Here is a 22,012-nt window from a genome sequence, read left to right as displayed (position 1 = left end):
GCAAGCCTGGAAGAGACAAGAAAAGGCCATGGGGGAAAAGTGACACACACAGACACATACCCCCCCACACACATGGCAGAAGGAGCCTCATTGTTTCCAACTCCAGAGTTCAGATTTGGTGTCAGGAAGGAACTCTCAACCAGGTCAAGCCAAGCTAGCAGCGTGCCCCCCACACCCCTCACATCTTCCAACCACCACCCCAACCACACCTTATATTATGTGACTTGGCACATTTGCATATCACCGACATAGTTCTATCCATGGGCCTGGCTCATGGATAGGTCCTTGCCCCAAGGAGCCTGCAATCTACATTTTCATAGAGCAAATGAGTAGACAAATGCAGCAAGCTTAATAGCTTTATCTCATCAGGCTAGTCAATAGTCAATCGCAAATGAGGAGTGGACAAATGCAGCAAGCTTAATAGCTTGATCTCATTAGAGCTTAGAAGCTAAGCCAGGGTGGGTGTAGTGGTTAGGGTGTTGGGCTAGGATCCAGGAGGCCCAGGTTCAAATCCCCATGTGCCATGGAAGCTCACTGGGTGACTTTGGGCCTGTCACACACTTTCAGCCTCACGTGCCTTTGTGAAGATAAAATGGAGAAGAATGGTGTAAGCTGCTTGAGCCCCCATTGGGGAGAAAGGTGGGATATAAACGGCACAAGCAAACAAATAAATTAGCAAGCTGGGTTGGTATTTGGATGGGAAACCACCAAGACTGGGGGTGCTATGCGGAGAAAGGCAATAGCAAACCACCTCTATTTCTTGTCTTGGAACTTCATGGGGTCGACTGGGTTTATTTCCATTGAAAGGCCCAGAAGCTGCAACAGATGCTACCCTTACATAAAGCAGGCAAGCTTTTAGCTGTTATTTAAAGGACGAGGGGCGTCCCGACCACAGGCACTTTGGTCAGCCTCTCCATCAGGAGGCCCCCATGGCAGAGAAGAAGGCTGCTGGTATTGCTGAAAAACTTAAAACTGTTACTCTTTGGACCAAGGTCCAGAGGAGTTAGCCGTTTTAAGTGTGTAGTTGCAAAACAGTAGAGTCCAGTACCACCTTTAAGACTAACCCACTTTATTGTAGCATAAGCTTTCGAGAACCACAGCTCTCTGCATCTGATGAAGAGAACTGTTGTTTTCGAAAGCTTATGCTGTAATAAAGTAGGTTAGTCTTAAAGGTGCTACTGGACTCTTCGGACTGATTCACAAATTACAAAGTTCTCCCAACCTCACAAGTGTCCAGTTGACAGAGTTCCCATGGGAGTTTCCAGACTGGATCTTAATTTCCAGGCAAATGTGGATCCACTTTGGATTGAGATCACACCACTTGCGGGGACAGGGACTTAACGGCACCTTCCAGCTATATTTTTACAACCTGAAATGGCCCCTGCCCCTCAGGGAAAACTGGAAAATTTCCTAGGTGATTTTCCCCAGTGGGACAAATAGTGGTTTCCCTTGGCCATTAGATCAGGAAGACAGCACGGCGGTAGGGAGATGAAATTCTTTCTCCTCCTAGTCCTGAATTGGGCGTGCACACACCTGGGAATTATACTTTAATCATCGAAATCCCAGTGAATATTTGATCCATGGAATCAGCGTCAACTACACAGAAGACGCAAGGACTTCGTAATGTATTGATTTTATTTGCCTGTCCTCTGTGTTGACCCACTTGAGCCTTCTGCGCCATCATGCCAAAAACAGCCTTCACTTAACTACAATTCTGTCTATCAGTCAGTCCAGTTTTACCCCCTAGTTCACCAAAGGGCTCAGGACGTCACAGGGGTTTCTCGCCTCCTCCATTTTATCTCCCAAATAACCTTGGAAGGGAAGTTAGGCTGAGAGAACACGACTGGTCCATGGCTCCCACAGTACCTTTCATGGCTTAGTGAGGATTTGAACCTGGGTCTCCCTGGTCCTAGCCTGGCATTCTATCTGCTAAACCACATTAGCTCCAGAAACCGTTTTGTGCAGACTGAGAAATAAGCTTGATCAGAACGGCAACATCTGTGGCTAAATGTTGCAGAATTCGGGGAACAGTTTTCACTTTAAAAAACAAAATTTCAGTGCCCATACATTATGGAGACGTAACACTACAACTTCTGTTCAATGCAAGCAAAAGAGATGTTGGGAATGGGGATTCAGAATTACGATTCCTTTACTGGGACTGCTCCACTTGTCTAATCTTCCTACTGAACTCATCTTGCCGCTGCTCCCCTCCCCAAAATCTTTAATAAGCCCAAATCTCCTTGCCTGGGCAATGGTTTGATTACTGGAAATCGATTCATTCTACATTCAGCAAAACACAAAAGGAATTCATTAAAAACAAATTAGGTCATTCAACGCCTAAGGCCTGAGTTAAACACAAAGCTGGCTAAGGCCAAAGACTCCTAGGGCCTTGCTCACACAAGCACAGCTCCTTTGCATGGGTGGCAGCCCTGTTTAAACAAGATGGTGAAAGTGCAAAAACCAAGGGAGCATTTTTTAATTTTTCTTGCCTTGCTGGCACCACCTTTAAATCAGACCTAAATCATACAGATTAAAGGCGGATGGATATATTTAGAGGTGCTGACTCTGCATACTTCCCTCCAACTGTGGCAGAGCGCTCCTGGTCTTGGGAATGTGGAGTTTGGATCGGACAGCGGAGGTGCTGAGTATAGTGGAAGCAGGTGACCCAAGTGGCAAGCGAAGGCAAAACCAACAAACATCCTCAAATTAGCCAGGGATCTGCTGCCACCTGCTGCCTTCTGTGGTTCTTGCCAGCCACCTTGGCCCTGTGTAGCATTCACAGGACGGATGCAAATGAAGGGCGGGGATTTTTACACTGTTCCCAGTTCAACACTGGCAGCTTTTGGCACACATGGGCACACACACCAGGGCCCAAGCACGGACGGTGGTGATAGGAAACATACACTTTACTGGGACCGAGATCCTGAGGGCCTAGCCAGCCCAGGAGGAAAATTACTAGATCATACCTGAGGTTTTTTTTAAAAAAATGGAAACTTATTTCTCTCTAATTCGTGACATGTACCTATATGGAGGTGTCAAGATCTTTGATGGATCCAAAGAGAAGCAACGTTAGAGCAGAACCTACAATATTCTGAGCAGCTGGCTGCCGGTCCAGGCTCAAGCCCTTCTCTTGAACAGAGCAGGTGCAGTTAAAATTGGACTTGTGTTTTCCGAGGGGCAGAGATTTATTTACTGACTTCATTTACATCTTTAAGACTAACCAACTTTACTGTAGCATAAGCTTTCGAGAATCACAGTTCTCTTTGTCAGTTGCGTGGAGGGCAAGAAGAAACTGGTCAGATATATAGGTGGAGAGGGGAAGGGGGAGCAGACACAATCAGTATCTTCTGATAATGGGATCAGTTGGCTTCTGATAATGAAATCAGTTACTTCTGATAATGAGATAACCATTCATAGTCCCTATTCAATCCAAGCCTGACTGAATCAAGTTTACATATGAATTCCAATTCAGCAGCTTCCCATTGGATTCTGTTTTTGAAAGGTTTCTCTTGAACTATGGTGACTTTTAAGTCCTTGATGGAATGTCCTGGTAGACTGAAGTGTTCTCCCACTGGTTTCTGGATGTTGCCATTTTTAATGTCAGATCTGTGTCCATTTATTCTTTTGTGCAGAGGTTGGCTGGTTTGTCCACTGTACAGAGCAGATGGACATTGTTGGCACATGAGGGCATATATCATGTTGGAGGATGAGCAGCTGTAAGAGCCAGAGCCTTTCAAAAACAGAATCCAAAGGGAAGCTACAGAATTGGAATTCATACGTAAATTTGATTCAGTCAGGCTTGGACTGAATGGACTATGAATGGTTATCTCATTATCAGAAGTAACTGATCCCATTATCAGAAGCCACTGATTGCGTCTGCTCCCCCCTCCCCCTATATATCTGACCAGTTTCTTCTTACCCTCCACACATCTGATGAAGAGAGCTGTGATTCTCGAAAGCTTATGCTACAGTAAAGTTGGTTAGTCTTAAAGGTGCTACTGGACTCTTTTCAATTTTGCTACTACAGACTAACATGGCTAACCCCTCTGGATCATTTATAATCTGCCTTTCTCCCCAGTGGGGACCCAAAGCAGCACACATTGTCCTCCATGTGATTCTCACAACAACCCTGTGAGGTAGGCTGAGAGGGTGTGATTGGCCCAAGGTCACCCAGCAAGCTTCCATGGCAGTGAGGATTTGAACCTGGGCCTCCCAGATCCTAGTCTGACACTCTAACCACCATGCCATGCCACTCTGGCTGGGTAATAATCATGTTTCACGCTCCCTCGTGAACTACCAGTCCCAGAATTCTTTGGGAGGCCAGCTGGCGAAAAAGAAAGTACGACTGTAATCAGAGATGATCTCAGCTACAGTGGCTGCCAGTGCCAGTTACCAGTAGAACATACAGGCCCACCAGTATACCTGGATACTACTTCCCACCTACTTGCCCAGCCATACTGCCAGGCCCGGCCACAAATACGAATTAGGCAGCCAGAAGCTATACAGAGAAGGATACTAATCAAAGCTCTGGTTTTTCAGAACAGAGAAGGACTTTCTGCCGTTTGGCTCAGGCATGCAGCAGCCCTCTTCAAGCGTTCCCACACTTTGTTGTGGTACTAATCCTTACCACATCCCTCTAAAGGTAGGGAAGTATTATCCTCCCTTTACTGCAGACTGAGGGTTGAAGATGGAGATTATTTTAGTACATTTATATTCTGGCTTTCTTCCATCAGATAACTCAAGGTGGCATTAGAGGGGAAGGGAGGGGTCCCCTCAGGAGACTTCCCATCAGCAAGGTTCATCATGCGCCTTCTGATCAAGCCCCTTTGAGAGATGGTGGCTCACACTCTCAGCCACTGTATACAAGCCTTCCACCCTTTTCACATTTGGGACTCACAATGAAAAAGTACAGATTTGAGCTAAAGGTACCTGTCCATTTCTCTTTCTGCATTATCACCCCATTCTCCCCTTTCTCCTTTGTCCTGTTTTCCCTCCTTTCTCTATCTTTTATTTCAAAGGAGGAAAAAGCGTGCCACTGGCACATCGCATTGTGGTTGCTGTGTGGCTCAGTTACAAGTCCCAATCCTCCTGGGGTGGGGTGGGGGGAGCATCTGAAACCTTATGTATTATGTAAGGTGTTAATGTTAATCTCAAAAAAGAGAGAGGGGAGAGAGGGGAGAGAGAAGAGATGGGGGGAGAGAGAAGAGAGGGAGGAGAGAGGAGAGGAGAGGAGGGGGAGGAGAGAGGAGAGAGAGGGAGAGAAAGGAGGGGAGAGGAGAGAGAAGAGGGAGGGAGAGAGAAGAGAGGAGAGGAGGGGAGAGGAAAGAGGAGAGGGAGGAGAGAGGAAAGGAGGGGGACGAAAGAGAAGAGAGAGGGAGAAGGAGAGGAGGGGAGAGGGAGAAAGAAGAGAGGAGAGGAGGGGGAGGAGAGAGAAGAGAGAGGGAGAGAGGAGAAGAGAGGAGGGGAGAGAAGAGAAGAGAAGAGAGGAGAGGGAGGAGAGGAGACAAAGGGAGAGACAAGAGCCATTTCACATTCCAAGACAGCAACATGACCAGGGCAAACACAAGATAATGATTTCTTTTGCCTCCTCAAGAGACTCAACCTTGCACAACAAACCGGCTCTAGCCTTGTGTTTTCATCTTAGAAGCAATTTTATTTTTTTCCAGCTAGAGAACACATTTCTCAGAACATTTTCAGATAGACAATAATACAGAGGCATGGTGCAGCTCCCTGCCATGGCAGAAAACTAAGGTACACAAGCTGGTCTCCAAATAAAGTAACAGTTCCCCAGCACTGGAGGATTCTCTTTCCATCTGATGGGAAACGTCTTCTGTTCAACAGGAGCTTTTAATACTCCTGGCTTCAGAACGCCACTGGCGAGAAGCAACACCTGGAGAAACACGGCATTTGTTTTGAAAGAAAACCAACCAAACCACCTCACCGTCTTCTCAGTTCTGGATCTTGAAGGAAGCGAGGGGCCTGAACTATGCCGGGAGCAGGACTTCCCTCCTGTTATGGGCCTGCTTCTTTCTTCTGCAGAACGGGACTCTGAAATGACCAACACCACAGTCACTCAAAGCCCCTAAACTGGCGGAATCATCTTCCACACATGTGAAGCTGCCTTATACTGAATCAGAGCGTTTGTCCATCAAGATCAGTATTGTCTACTCTGACTGGCAGCAGCTCTACAGGGTTTCAGGCAGAAGTCTTTCACATCCCCTACTGCCCAGTCTGTTTAATTGGAGATGCCGTGGACTGAACCATGCATGCAAAGCAGAAGCTCTTCCACTGAGCCACAGCCCCTCCAAAGCTTAACAGTGTCAACTGATCATTAGAGATGGTCACGAACCGGGAAAATGGCGTTTCACTGTTTCACGAACTGCCATGAACTTGCCCGGTTCACAAACTGGTTCATTTGGTTCGTGCATGTGTCACTTCTGGGGCTGCAGAAAGCCCATCCCCCCCCATTGCCTAGGTAACAGATTTATCAGTGCCAAGCTGCCTGCAGTGGCGAACCAAAAAACAAACCAAAAGAACCGCTCTAAAAATCTTATCAGAAATGAACTCTGATGAACTGCAGTTCGCGAACCAAAAGGAAAAAAAACCCAGCCTGGTTCGTGATGAACTTTGGTTCGTATTTCGGTTTGTGACCATCTCTAGTCATAATCATAGCATGATGGCAATTCTACCTATCCGCAAATGACCAAGGAAGAGACTTGTGTTGGTTGAGGTGTGAATCTGCACTGAGCTCAGTAGGTGGCCTCGGGTAAGCCACTCCTCTCAGCCCAGCTCCCCAGCTGACCTATAGGGACGCGAACACTGACTTTGCTCACCACTCTAATCTGTCTAAAAGAGTGGTATATAAGCACAGTTATTGAGTTGTCATTCCAGGATTTTGGAAGCTGGATAAGCCAGGCACAATCCTTCATCCACCAGCAGGGCTGACACTAAAGTTGGGACAGAATGTCGCTTGGCTGTATGCTCCCAGTACAGAACCTGCTGCCTCCTGCCTGCTCGGCTCTACTCTAGTCTAGCCCAGCAACTCTGGAACTGCCTGAAAAGGGCAAGCCAAATACAGCTGTATTTTTAAAGGTGTGAAAACATATCATGTAACGCTTGGTACCCGGCTGAAAAACCCCAATTCCACCCTGCCAATTTCACACCTCCTCTACATAAGACAGAGGCAGGCATTTTTTTGCTGAGACTTGGAGGAGAAACAGCACCCGGGGTTACAAAGGTATCTTGCTCAGTAACAAGCTGGGGGTCCAAACTAAAAATATCCTGTCATCCGCTCTGAATGCATCCAGTCGCAAGTCCTTGCATGCAGCTAATTAAAAAAAGGAGGGGGGAAGCAGGCAGTACTACTCAAGCTGGAACCCTTTTAGCTATTCAGAGGACCATTTGATCAGTTTGTTTCTTTCATTCCCCTCCATTGGCTACAGAATCAAAAGCGGAGCCTGGGGGAGGTGGGGGAGAACTGTGCAGATGAGGTGGGCTCCACTGCCTTCAAAGCGAGACTGCTCCTGTAGGTGCACGCAGAGCATGCAGCAACAAGGGCACTTCCTGCTTGCATGCACAAGCCAGGCAACGGCTGAACAAACGATGCACGCACCGCATGCCTGTTTCAGAGATAACCCTAGGGGTCCTCCAACAGGATGCCCTTAGGTGCTGGGGCGCCCACCAACACCTTTCATGGCACCCACCAAGTGTTTTTAGAAAGTGGGCAGGGCCAGGTGGGGCTTTTGCTCAGCAGGGCTTCTGACTGGCTGCTGGAGAGTTGATTGTTGTGCAAGTTGCTTCAGCAGTCACTGCCACCGTAGAACAGAAGTCTTACCTTCAGTCATGCAGTGAAGAAGTGTATGTACACAAGAAAACATTTTTAAATGATAGGTTCATTTTAAAAGGCATCCTGTCCAACATAGCTTCTGCTGTAAATGTGGGAAGAGTTCTGCCTGATCTCACTCTCTGACATTTTATGGCTGGGCTCTGCCTCTTGTGGAAGCCATTTTGTCATTGGCTCTGCCTCCTGGGGCAGCCATTTTGTAATTGCTTACCATCCCATGTCAGAACTCCAACAGCGTCTGAAGGCTCAAAACAGGTTGAAAAATCCTGGATTATGCCTTACTGGTCCATCTTGTGTGTGGGGGTGTTTTTGCTTGTTTGCTTATTTTGAAAGGTTAAAGATTAGGCTAGCGTTTTTTTTAAAATGTAGTTAAATCTAAACATTCTGCTCACAATAAGGCTGCCTAGCCTTTGCTCTCTAGGAAGCTTTAAGCGTTAAGCCAAATAGGAGGTACTGTAGCAGGTGGGCAGCTAGCAAAAGACTACAATGCCCTGTTAACCAGAGTTTTTTTTCTGGGAAAAGATGTGGTGGAACTCAGTGGGTTGCCTGTGGAGAAAATGGTCACATGGCTGGTGGCCCCGCCCCCTGATCTCCAGACAGAGGAGAGTTTAGATTGCCCTCCACGGAGGGCAATCTAAACTCCCCTCTGTCTGGAGATCAGGGGGCGGGGCCACCAGCCATGTGACCATTTTCAAGAGGTTCCGGAATTCCAGTCCACCGCGTTCCAGCTGAAAAAAAGCCCTGCTGTTAACCCAATTTTATCAACATGTACATTTTATTAGAACATGCTTAGGGTTTCTCTGTTAATAGAAAAGGCTGTTGTGACATATTTTGTATTAGTAGTTATATCTACTGTATGTATGTATGTCATTTATAGTCCACCTTTCTCACTGAGATTCAAGGCGGATTACACAGTGTGAAATTAGTACAGTCAGTATCAAGGACAACTTCGTAAACAATGCCATAGGGTAAATAAACACAATTTTACAAAGACACAGCATTAGTAAGAATCCAATAGACAACAGGTAGTACATAAGGCAAACAGTGGTGAAGTCTACGGTCCCTAACTCACTAGTGGAGCATCTGAGACCCCTCCCCACAGTACAAGAGCCCTTTTGAATAATTCGGTTTTGCATTCTTTGCAGGAAGCTAGGAGAGTGGGAGCTCTCCTGGCCTCCTCAAGCTGGCCGTTTCACAGGGTTCTGAGAAAGCCCGTGTATGGGCTTGCTGTTGATTTTGCCCACGGGCAGGGTGGCACCTGCAGGAGACCCTATTCTACTGTCGTGGAGGAACCCAGGAAGGGAAGTGGTCCCATAGGTATGCCGGGCCAAGGCTGTGAAGAGCTTTGTATGTGATAACAAATACCTTGAACTGAGCACGGTAGCAGATGGGTAGCTATCAGCTACCATGCTATCAGGTATTATAACAACAACATCTGATTTATATACTGCCCTTCAGGATAACCCAATGCCACACTCAAGAGCGGTTTACAAAGCGTGTTATTATTATCCTCAGAACAATATAGTAGCCATGTGGCTCTTTTGGTGGGGATAAGTGTGAATAATGGCTCTTAGCAGTGAGCACCACTGACCTTGAGCCACCATAGCGATGCAGTTGTCTCTGTCTGCAATCCTGTCTAGCACATACACAGTAGCTAAAACGCACGTGCACACACATACAGCCTCCTGCTGAAATCCTTAGACTGGGGGGGGGGGGGCTTGATTTCAAAATGCAAGCCAGAACCACAGAAGACCCAGCATGCGTCACGCCAACTCCGTTACCTTTAATTCTTCTCCTGCTGGAGGGCAGCTAAACATCCTGGAGCACATCTCTTTCTCCTTGTCCTTGTAATGTCTGTAACAGCTGCAAAAGAAAGCAGAACCCCCCACCCCTGTTGTCTTTGGTCCCAGGCTCTGTTTAAAAAGCACCTGGTTTGAAATGAAGCTGAAACATACAACTCAGAGCCAAAACACACGTTAAGAAATACGTGTTCAGCACGTGTTCTCTTACCTCAAGGTTTGCCGGGATCTGTAGGCATCCTGGAAGCTTAAAGTAGGCGTCCTGGAAGCTTAAAGGATCTGTAGGCGTCCTGGAAGCTTAAAGTCCTGGAAGCTTAAAGGATCTGTAGGCGTCCTGGAAGCTTAAAGGCGTCCTGGAAGCTTAAAGCTTAAAATACAGGCGCCTGTATTTCCCTTCCCCTTTTTGCTGCTCTGTAAATGCTAAACTTTAAGCTTCCAGGACGCCTACAGATCCCGGCAAACCTTGAGGTAAGAGAACACGTGCTGAACCTAGGTATTTCTTAACGTGTGTTTTGGCTCTCAGGTGCAGGCCAAAGCACTAAGGACCACTTGCATCTTGCCATTTCTTACTCTAATTTTAAAGCTTTAAAACAAAAAGGCGTTCTCTCCCCACCCCCACCACAAGTTCAATGTTCACTATCTGCAGGGTAGCAGCCACCATAAATCTGGGAGAGTGTGAAACCAGGCACCCACTAACTCTCCATCACCATCAAATCCAGGGCTTCTTCTAAGTGATGGACACTGTGATCTTAACACCTTCCTGAGAGGAGAGCCAAGCAGGATTTCGAGCAGACTTGCTTTGGATGGTGTTGCAAATCAGCTCACAGCAGCATTTAAATGGCTGTTAATGAACTAACACAGCTTCATATACACAAGCTTCATATACATATAATTTCAGAATTACAGGAAATAGAAAATGAACATAAACCACATTAGAAAATGAACCAGTAATCCAAATGGAGAGAGAAAAACAAAAACGAAATGAGCGAAAGCGAGATCTGAAATACTACAAAACTACACTTCAAAATACTACAACCATTTAAAATGAAATGGAGAACAGTGAAGTCAAAAGATTTCAAATAAAGCTATACATATACATGACACTTTCCAGTATGTTGAGAGATTCAACAGGATACTAGCAAACATCAAGATATCCTGTAAGTCGCATCTAACTGACCAGGAAAAAAATCAACCAACCGTACATTTTGACCTTGCGTGTCCAGAAAAATTGTTTGTCCTGATCAGGCTTTGAAAAGGTCCACGGGATGTTAAATATAACACCACCACCCCGTTCTGTACAGAACGTAAGCGTACCTGTTAGGGTGGAGGTTAGGACGGATGGGTTAATATAAATCTAAATATAAATTAGATTTATATTAACCCATTCTATGACCACTTATACTAAATCTTTAGAATTATTCTGAGCCTGGACAGGTCTATTTTATCCTAAGTAGGATACAGCAATTGATCAATGACCACTAAAGAGGGCTGTTCAGGCCGAAGCGTGTACGACTGGTTGATCACAGCTTGTTCCAGTCAACTGTACGTGACTTACCCGATATCCAGTATCTGCCAGTATGCCAGACTTGCCAGTATCCTGTTAAATCTGTCAACATAAGGGGAAGATGCTGTACTAAAGTGTCATGTACATCTAGCTTTATTTTAATTCTTTATTATTATTACTATTTATGTCATTTGTAGTCCGTCTTTCTCACTGAGACTCAAGGTGATTACACAGTGTGAATCAGTAAGTCAATATCTATCAAAGACATTTCAATAAGCATGTAATAGGTACGTACATGCACATTTGCAAAGATTTAAAAAAACAGCAGAAATCCAATACAGATCTGAAGATGAAACAGAGCATAGGCAACTCCATGACTGACATATAAAACATAGGAACTACCCAGCAGGATCCTAATTATAGAAGTCTATGGTAACTCAATCTTTACAGCAAGAGTAGTAAAATCTGTGGACCCCTCCTTATGCCTTTACTGATGGGTAGCATTTTTAATTTCAGTTACTTTTACACTATTTGCTCATTTTGGTTTAATTCAACCTCTTGGGCACCTAATTCATTATTGGGCTGTGTTCCGCCCCCCCCCCTGCTATCCAAATGAAGTGAGTTAATAAGGGCAGACATTACACCTAGATCACAGCTAACACAGGGACTGGTGGTTGCAACTTCCCCATGAGAACTCAATGTTGATATGCCGCAAACTGGGACTGTAGCATGGGAGGAAGGGGGGCTTCAGCCTCCCCCCTACCTAGTATTGTTTTTCTGAGTCAAAATAGCCCTGAGGACATCTGCCCCCTGATGGGGCTAACGGCACCTTGAATGTCGTTTCAGGTCAAGAAAGCAGCACAGGGAAGAGGATGGAGGGGGCAGATCCCCCACTTTCCCCACAACCCTGATCCGAATCGGGCCCCGGTGGCACAGTCCGGTTTCAGTTCCCCATGGCAGTCACAAGTTAGAGGTAACATCAAGTTTGGCCCTGAGAGATTTCCTTTTACCCAAAGGAACCAGTAATCCCTGAACAGCATTTATACAAATACAAAAAGACTTGCTGACCCTGGAAGCGAGCTTAAGAGACAAGATCAGAAGGATGCATCAACCATAAAGCGCTTCGAGGAAGAAACCTGGACATATCCTACCACCAAAGCGGAAGAAGGATGCATTTCATTCTGACAAACCGTTCTGTGACTTACAAAAGCTTCTGCCCCAATTAAATTATCTGGGCTCTAAAGATGCCACGGTCTCCTTGCTTTATTCCAGTGAAGCAAGTCTGCTAAGTGAAGTGAAGAAAGGGCTCCCTCACCTGGCCAGCTTCTTCAATTCATTGTTGATGTCATGATTAAAGGGCTGCTCTTTTTGTGCTCGGACAAGAAAATCACGAGCTTTCTTGTACTCTGCCAGACAGAGGCATGCCTGGAGTTTAGAAGAATATCAGTGAAATACAGTTAAACCTATGAAAAATGCTTACGGTCTGGAAGCTCCCCCGAAAGAGAAGCAAGCCTCCAATTCACTGACAGAGCACCAATGCTTAAGCACCTGTTTTCTTCTTTCTCCTCCCAAAGCACTAGTTTATTTATTTATGACATTTATAGTCCGCCTTTTTCACTGAGACCCAAGACAGATTACATAGAGGGAGATTAGCACAGTCAATATCAAAGACATTTCAATAAACAATGCCACAGGACAAATAAATACAAGTTTACAAAGATGTAACATTAGCAAAAATCCAATACAGTGTTGAAGAAATGCTATGCAACAGAAGGGAGGTCTACATGGCAAGATTTCACCATTCTGATTCTGGCTTTCAGAGCTTCAGGAACACTGCAACTGAAGTATTTAAAATATGTCTGCATACTGTAACACCTGCACCCCCAATACATGGTTTCAGACTTTTAAACCAGCCCTCGGCAATTCCGTAGAATGAATCTAGACCAAATCCTCTTTTAACACCGGCCTCTGCCATATTCTCAAAACAGCTACTTACCTGGCCGCACCGGAACAGGGCTTTGGCATTTTTCTGATCTAGCTCCACGGCCTTTTCTCCATAGAAAAGTGCCCGAGTAGGATGCTGAAGTTTCAAGTAAGTAATGGACAAGTTCAAGAAGACCAGCAGTTTGGCGCTATCTACTTTTTCTTGTTCGTCCTCCTTGGCAGCCACACGGAGCAAGACTGAAGAAGCCTGCGCAGGCACAATAAACAAGCACTTAAAAAAATAATTTAACTAAGAGATTTGACATGTGGAACGAGTAGGTAGAATCTCCTACTGGACCTCCACGTGCACTAATGTGGAATTGCCATGCATGTTGGAGCAGGGTAGGTTTTCACAGGTGGACTGATGGGACACTTAAAAGTTTCCAAAGAAGAAAACTTTTTTTTTTTTGGAAGAAGTCCTTTTTTGTGACTTCGAGTGAACGACAGATCCATGTAGTTAGAAATCTTGAGTGTGCAGGGGCGGGGAGACACAAAGCTGTACTGTCCTCAATGGAAACAAAAGCACAGACAAGACTACAGAAGGTAGACGCGCTACTGAAATGGCAGATACGATCAGGTTTCTTGCCCTGGTACCATTCAAATTCAGCCTCCAGCTTCAGCACATGTTTCAAAGCATTCCCAGGAGGTGATGAATGCCAATTTCACCATTGGTCCCTCATTACAGTGGTCTTGGTAACAGTCACTATGCTAAACCAAAATGAACCCAGGAAGGGTTCACTGGCATGGTCATTATCGCACGTAGTTGGTTTCAGGTGCATAGCTGTGTCGGTCTGCAGTAGAAGAACAAGGTTTCAATCCAGTAGCACCTTAAAGAACACAATTTCCATGGTATAGGCTTTCAAGAGTCAAAGCTGTCTGACAAAGGGAGCTTTGACTCTTTGACAACTTATACCCTGGAAACCTTGTTGCTCTTTAAGGTGCTACAGGACTTGAATCTTGCTCTATCATTGCATGGGACTCTGCCCACAGACTAGGTAGTTATTTCACCCTGCTTTGAGCTGTACAACTGCTACTTGGGAGCTGCTGCTCTGTGATGGATCCCCCTGCAGAATGGCCTAAATATAATCCCAAGGACTTCCATTTAATGAGATCTCAGGTAGCAAGGCTCAGAAAGCCCCTTCTAGGGCCTGCAATGTCAATGAGCAGCAGTAAGTACACAAAATATGGTGAGGTGGGCCACTGGTGTGACTTGGTGTAAGGCAACTCTTCTGTGTTGCGGGGCAAGTCAGTGTATACCAGGGCTCATTTCGAGGGGGAATGTACAGGAACGCAGTTCCGGCAGTTCCCCCAAGAGGTCACGTCAGGTGCCCCCGCCCACCTGACTCTCGGCCATTTTGGGCCAGTTTCAACCAGGATTGGGGCTGGATCAGGCCTCTGACGGGTGGTGGATCATTCTCCCACTCATTACCGGCTCGATCCTGACCATTTTGGGCCCCGTTTTGCTATTTTGGGCCCAATTCTGGCCCTGAATGGCCAGGATTGGGTCCAAAACAGCCAGAATAGGTGATGTCAGGGGGGTGGCATAGGCAAATCAGTTATACTAACGACACACTTCCGGTGATGGCAAGAGGCGTGTCATATGCTAATGAGTTATGTTAATGAGTTCCTCCAGCTCTTTTTCTACAAAATGACCCCTGGTGTATACCAAGGAAGGGAAGTCATTTCCAGAAGGCCCCTCTCAAAGAGCTGGAAACCAATGCTTTCTAGATTTGCCTTTTGGGCAAACAGGGTACAGAAGTGGCAACAAGCTCAGGACACATAAAACTGATGTATACCAAGTCAGAGTACTGGTCTGCGTATCTCAGTGATGTCTCCTCTGACGGGTGGAAAGATCTTCCCCGTCATCTGCTATCCGAGAATCTTTAATTGGACAATTCAGGGATGGAACAAGGGACCCACCGCTGAGTTGTAACCACTCCAAAAGTCCAGGCGATGCTTTTCCTTTGCATTCTGCACCGCTCTAGAGAATGTGCCTTCCTCTAACCTTCACATCTGCCTCACTTACTCTCTTGTATCTTTCTCTGGCATCCATGAAGTGCCTCTGGCGGAAGAGGTAATTGCCGAACTCCCGCTCAGTTTCTGCCACCTTCAGCACTTTCTGTAGGGAGAACCTCTCCTGTTGCTCCTGTGTAAAAGGAAGCCACAATATTTATTAGACAGCCTTTTTAAAATTTTGAGCTTTTATGTCAGAGCACATGAAGGACAAACACTGGTTCAAACAACTCAGTCCTGGGCTAGTAATCTCACAGGTGTCAGGTCAAAGAACTCGTCGGATTCCGCAGTGTCTAAGAAATCCAACAGTTCGATCTCAAACAGGACGGTGGCATTCGGGGGGATCAAGGGAGGGCAGCCTGCCGTTCCAAAGGCATAATCTGGCTTGAAGAGAAATCGGGCCAGCTCCCCTTTCTTCATGGTCAGCAGCCCAACCGCCATACCCCGCAGCGTAATATCTGGAAAGATAAAAGGGAAATAATAAGTTTATTTCTGAAATGCGTATGCCATGTTACCATTCCAGTGATGCCCAAACTAGCACCCACCGGTGCGTTTCCTGGTGCCCTCTTCCTTCTTCTCCAAAGCATAAAGCCAATCTTGGTTTTCTTCCATCTTTTTTAGAACAGGAGATGTTTCAGAGGAGCCCGAGACAGTTGCCTCCATTGTAAGATGACAGTTTGTTGTAGTGGTTCAGAGCGGCAGGACTCTAATCTGGAGAGCCAGGTTTGATTCCCCACTCCTCCACTTGAAGCCAGCTGGGTGACCTTGGGTCCGTTACAGCTCTCTCAGAGCTCTCTCAGCCCCACCCACCTTACAGGGTGCTTGTCATAAGGATAATAATAAAACACTGTGTAAACTGTGAAGATAATAGCAACACACTGTGTAAACAGCTCTGTTAAGTTGTCCTTAAGGATGGTATATAAATCGAAAGTTCTTGTTATTATTATTATTTCTTAATCTTCATTTCCTAAGCAGTACAAATTACAATACAGGTCTGTCTTCTCAAACAATTGAATAACAATATTTTTTGAATAATGAACAGTAAATAGATTCAAGTTTACAAAGGCTACCCAGCAGAACTGGATATGGTGTTGGACAAGGAAGAAGCGCAGTCAAAACACTGACCTACACAAACAACTGGTGTGAAATGCAGCAGCCCTTTTGGGGTGGCGCCCAGTACCCTTTCTCCAAATTCAGTACGTGCCCAAAGACTCAACCAGATGGTGACCCCTGTACTAGCCCCATGTGCTCTAGAATGGCTGCAGGCGTTAGAACTCCCATGGCCAGAGGCCTAAGGATGGGAGAGGAAGAAAGATAAAAATAACAACAACAGCAGCAGCACTTATATACTGCTAAATAGATTAGTGCCTCACCTAGAGCGGTGAACAAGTTACAGTTATTATAGTCCCCACAATATAGCTGGGGCTGAGAGGAGTGGCTTACCCAAGGCCACCTACTGAGCTCATGGCAGTAGTGGGATTCGAACCAGTAGAGTGCTGATTCGCAGCTGAACCACTTAACCACTGTGCTACAGCAGACAGTGCAGGATTACCACAAAAGAGCGTGAGAGAAGATGCAGAAGATGAGGAGAACAGAGGAAGTGAAATTCAGACAGAAGTAGGTGACATATGCTTACCAGCACAGAGCATGAATGGTTTTCACACCCCCATAAGACTTATTCTATACTGTTCACAAGCCTACTTTGCAAACCTGAACTCACCTTCGCCAAGTTTCATGAGTCTCAGATTTCTTTTGAAGCAGTTTGTGTCAAAGGGTCTGTCCGTGTGTTCCAAGTACCCCGAAAATTTCACTGAGGAAGTTCAAAATCAGAAGGGAACAAATCAACTTATGCTTGGAACACCCTCCGTATTACTTAGGTCGTCAGTAGTCAACTGTTGATTTTCCTTTTACCATGTGTTAAATTTTGCTGAGTTTTCCCAGACGCTCTCTGATGAGAACACAACAGCTGCATCTGTTCTAACGAGTAAGATGGTGTCAGATTTGCTCATGTTACTTCAGGTGCTGGGGTGTCTGTTATCCTGCACTCATTTCCAAACAAGAAAACAGAAACTCAAGATTCTCCATATTTTGAAAACCTGAGGGAACTGCCTGACAAAAAGTCCTCTGCTCTTCCTAAATACACAAAGGCCTTGAACTGAGGGCCAAATTAGCTTACACTTTCCCTCCTACATGGATCCAGAGAAAAGGGGCGAAAAGCTATTCCCTTTCCACTGGTGAAAATGGGGTAAAAGGGAAACTGGAAGCTCCTCCTTCCCCCTCACAGCGCTCCCTCACTGCACCAAAGGAGTGATATTTAAGGTGAGTTCCCTGATATACGTCTGACCGCAAGTCCAGTTGCGCACCTGTGATATGACACTTATCAGGTGTATTTTGTAGTTAAGCCCTAAGAGTTCACATTTCCTCACTAAATGAAAACCACAAACAGAAGATACAATTTCTGCTTAAAAAAACCATTCCGGTCATTTGACAGTTATTTTTGTCTTCAAATCAAAATAAAATAAATAGTTAATCCTTGTCTTGGAAAGACCAATTTGCTAAATTTCTCAGTGCTGGTCAATGAGATTGATTCTTCAGCCCAGTTAGAAGTAGCTACCAAGGAGTTTGCAACTGGGAACAGATTGCCCACAACAGAGTGCTTCCTTTTGGGCATACCAATGGAATTAATGAAAAGGCATAAATCTATGGCATAATCTGTGGTATAATTACTCTATTCAAGTGCTGAAATTGATGGAATTTTCCAAAATTTATATCCCACTTTCCCCTGACTGGGACCCAAAGCAACTTTTCACATTGTTCTCCCTTGCTCCATTTTATCTTCACAAAAGCTTTGAGAGGATGCAACAGGTCCAGAATTACCCAGTGAGTTTCCATGGCATAGGGGGATTCAAACTCAAGTCATCTCAGGTCTTAGTCCAGGGTTCCCCAATGTGGTACCTGTGCATGCCATAGTGCCCACCAGTACTTTCCTTGGTGCCCACCAAATTTTTTAGAAAGTAAGCAGGGACATTGTAAGGAAGGGCTTATTAGCTGCTCGCATTCAAATGAGAATCAGGAAGACTGGTGAGTATCCTGGCTTTCCTTAGTCAGTGTGTGAGTCCATTCTGCCTTCAGACTTTCATTCTTTTTATTTATTTGCAATTCTTTTGCAAAGTGATAAGGGAGTTATGTTTGGCTCCGCCTCCTGTGGCAGCCATTTTGGGTTTCACACCGCCTCCAGCAGCAGCAGCCATTTTGGGATGGTGATCACCACATCCTCTCAAAATTCCAAAGGGCCCACGGGCTCAAAAAGGTTGAGGACCCCTGTCCAACTTTCTAACCACTATGTCGTGCCAGCTTGTCTAGTGGACATCACTAGATAAGACCATCTATATGAACAAAAGGCACTGTAAAATTCTTGAAGCAGGTCTTTCAACACAAAAGTTTCACCTAATACTGAAGCATCGGGAGGCACTATGACACCAGTCCCAGCATGGATAATCTCCTTCAATACTCCTCTGTCGCCAGTAACGTCTTGCATCCGTTGACTCAATCGGTGGTACGAAGACTAGTGGCAGTGGAAACAAAAACCGAGGTCAAGTGCTGAATTAAAAAGACAAAACAGTAACCATGTCAGGCTGATTTTGCATGGAGGTTTTGCTCCCATTTGGATTCAATCTGGAGCAGGGATTCAGTTTTTTGGGGAACGGCCCCATGACATCATTGCCTAATCATCCACTGTCTAGGTTTTCCTTGCTTTGCTGTGATCATTCCAAAACCTGGTGGAAACACTGCAGTCAAAACATGCTGTGTGGATAGGAAGGTGCACATTTTTGTAGGTCCCACAGCCATTGTCCTTGCCCCAGGGCTTTCAACTGCCACACCTCCCATGTCACCATAGGACTTAAAAAAAATATCAGTAATTGACATACTGCTGTCATTTATCACTGGCACTGTCAACTGCTGCTGATTAGAAAAAATAATCCCCCCCCCAAAGTCCTCCAGGGGTGGAAAGTGGACCGTGGGAAGGGGAGCCAAATGAAAAAAGAGCAGCAGAAAGAGCTGTGTGGACAGTTGTTTGCTACTGTGAATGCATCTACATCTGGAGGAGAAAACTCCTTAGAGGATCACATTTATTTATTTCCTTTATTTACAGCCCACCTTTCTGGCTGTTATACAAGGCAGATTACAGAATCTAGAACAATGCAATCAGACATCATAAAAAATGACCAGTGAACAATGATTTAGGACTAGGATTACAGAATTAGAAATCAATGTAAGCAACAAACTACTCAATGCAAGCCGTACGATAAACAATTCAGAAGATGGAATCACGAGCAACCTACATTTGTTGTCGGTTGTTCATTGTTAGTAAACTGGAGCATACTTCATGGCATGTGAGAAGTGTTTTCGCTTGGCAGATATGTATAAAGGAGGGGGGGGGGTCAAATAGGCAGAAGCGCAGCTCAGCTGTGTACCAGGTAAGCACATGGTAGACAGCAGCAGCAATGAGACAGCTCAATCTCCCAGACTGCTAACTAATTTAACACCTGTAGCGCAATTCTTGCACAGGTTTCTTCAAATTTCATGTTTCAGCTTACTGAGGTATGTACTTGCTTTACAGATGCTTCTGTCACACCCTCATTTCTCACTGCGTATCCATTATTTATTCTTCATCAAGTAGCATAAACAGAAGCAAACAAGCAGAGATCTGTGAGAAGTAAAAAGGGACACCCCCCCCCCCAACCTCAGCTTCGCGACCTCAACGGTAATGGCAGCAACTTCTCCAGTGGATTAGGAGCTTTGTTTAGGGTTGCAAAGACAACCCTCTTGCATTTGGGGGGATTTAAACCCTCCTCTATTTTTTCCAAGAGTATGCTGTAGACTTGGGGGGCGGCGGCGGGGAGGCCGTCTCCCAAGTCTGCAGAACTGTTTTCTGTCTGATTTAAGTATCTGCAGAAGGGGCTATACTTGAGGGTTAGAATGTATGATAAAAATAACCAATATCTGTTTTTCCTTTGCTTATCCACCCTGAGCATTTCAGACCCTTAAAAAAATGCTTTCTCCCCCTCCACAGTGCATCCACCTTCCATGCGTCTATGAATAAGGGTGCTGGCGGGGGCATCAGAAGCTTTGGATCCCATCACAGTCCATCTTTTTAGTTCTACGCAAAGAAAACGTTTACTTTCTGGATTTCTGCAACTGACGCCTGGGTTAAACGGACTGGAGCAGACCTTTCCTCCCCTCCTGGCTAGCTGGAAGAATTTCATCTTTCCGAACAGCTGCCAGAAAACAAGTATGTAAAGCCAAAAGGTATTTTAGGTATTTGGTGTTTAAGGTTATAAATTCTCAACTTTCTGTAAGATGATTTCTTTTAAAATCAACATGTTTAGATAAGTGTCTTGCCTTGGGTCCCATTTCTAAAAACAGCAAGGGCACAGCCTCTCGTGCAAAGTTCCTTTACAATCTATACTGAAAACTAGCATATTTTCCTATAGATCAGAACCAAACAGGATGCATCTCTGAACACTAACTGTGCTTCTATCTTTTCCTTGCTCTCCTCAGAGTACAAAGGTGAAAGTTCTTTGTTGCAGGAGGAGACATTCTATATATGCCCAGACAGTCACTGTGCCCTTTATATTTTCCCGGCTCAGACCCTAATAATGCATACCTCCCCGCATATTTTTCCCACCACAAAAAATGTTTTAGAGAAGGGAAACTGACAGCAGGGTCTCTGTAAGTATCTTCCCCTTTGTTCCCAAAGGCAATCTACACATGCTGGGGGGAGGAGGGGGATTATGACCTTAGGTTACAGTTGAGCAACTGTAGGTTGTAGATTTCCAGATTGCAGAAACCAGTTCCACTGGAGGAAATGGCTGCTTTGGAAGGTGGGCCCTACGTTCCCCTGCTGAGCTTCCTCTCCTCAAACTAAACTATCCTGAATCTCCAGGAATTTCCCAACCCAAAGTTAGCAACCCTACCTTAGATCCATTGTATGCACAAAGACCCCAAACTAGGAACTGGTTCCCTTCCCAAAGAAAAGGCACTCCACACATACCCAGTGTTATTTTTCGCCTGTGTGTCTGACTTGTGACAATGTACAGCGCCTTTACTTTGTCAGTTAGTTCTTACAAAATGGGTCAGCTCCGTTTCTTTTACTTTGGGAGTGGAGGCTGTTTCTCTGAGCACGTCCAGAGAACTTGCCCAGGAAGTACCCCCTCCAAACATGTTTAGACTAGGGTTTCAAGAGCCAGACTGGAAAATTACTTAAGAATTTGGGGGTGAAGCCTGGAGAGAGCAGGGTTTGAGAGGGACAGGTGGGCGACGAGAAATGCACTCTGCACATGCTTTAGGGTGCTGTGCTCAAGACTTCTGGAGTCCCAACACAAATCTTGATCCCTCACCCCGGTGCCACCGTCTCCGTCCCCCGCCTGCGGGCGAGTCCCGTCCAGCTTTTCGCGGCCCGACCGACGACCTCCCTCGCTCGCCTCCATTCCGCGCCTGCAAGCTCCCTGCCCAGCTTCCCGCGCAGCCGGAAAGAGCATGCGCAACTTGCAATCCCGCCCCTCGAGCTACTCGCCCAATAGGCCCGCGGCGGGAGCTGCTCGCCACGCCCCTCAGCAGCCCACCCATCCCTTGCTCCCCTGAGGCATGCTGGAACATGTAGTTTCTTTGCTCGTCTGCTCTTCCGTGGAGGTTTCTAAGCAGCCGCAGGACTCGTTATTAAAATAAAAATACGACAAGTACAAAGTAAACTCACATAAACAATGTCGCACCCATATAGAATAAGGTTTGAACAAATTTTCTTTTCCAGGAAGAAGGGGAAAAACCTTCTGATCATACGGTTGCCAACCTCCAGGTGAGGCCGGAAGA

At 45.7% G+C, this 22,012-nt stretch overlaps 1 protein-coding gene across 1 annotated transcript; it reads right to left on the bottom strand.

Moving 5' to 3' along the window:
• Window positions 1-5,766: 5,766 nt before the first annotated feature.
• On the bottom strand, window positions 5,767-21,633 carry FKBP6 (FKBP prolyl isomerase family member 6 (inactive)). Its single transcript, XM_055001810.1, has 9 exons — window positions 21,544-21,633; window positions 18,590-18,707; window positions 16,863-16,952; window positions 15,398-15,600; window positions 15,156-15,275; window positions 13,143-13,337; window positions 12,462-12,571; window positions 9,625-9,706; window positions 5,767-6,048 (listed from the first exon to the last, which is right to left on the bottom strand). Exons 1-9 carry the CDS (start codon window positions 21,631-21,633, stop codon window positions 6,013-6,015), a joined length of 1,044 nt encoding a protein of 347 aa, XP_054857785.1. The 3' UTR covers window positions 5,767-6,012.
• Between the last annotated feature and the right edge of the window lie 379 nt (window positions 21,634-22,012).

The sequence above is a fragment of the Eublepharis macularius genome, chromosome 17 (genome assembly GCF_028583425.1).
Source record: "Eublepharis macularius isolate TG4126 chromosome 17, MPM_Emac_v1.0, whole genome shotgun sequence".
Lineage (NCBI taxonomy): Eukaryota > Metazoa > Chordata > Lepidosauria > Squamata > Eublepharidae > Eublepharis > Eublepharis macularius.
This window is presented reverse-complemented; position numbering and strand designations above follow the sequence as displayed.

What these genes read in the sequence shown, in the direction of transcription:
- FKBP6 (XM_055001810.1), bottom strand. Translation starts at nt 21,633, where the DNA reads ATGGAGGCGAGCGAGGGAGGTCGTCGGTCGGGCCGCGAAAAGCTGGAC. An exon ending in CCCTGTTCCGGTGCGGCCAG is followed by an intron (nt 12,572 to 13,142) that starts GTAAGTAGCTGT and finishes TCTAAACTCCAG; the next exon opens with GCATGCCTCTGTCTGGCAGA. An exon ending in GAATTGAAGAAGCTGGCCAG is followed by an intron (nt 9,707 to 12,461) that starts GTGAGGGAGCCC and finishes TTTCTTTTGCAG; the next exon opens with CTGTTACAGACATTACAAGG.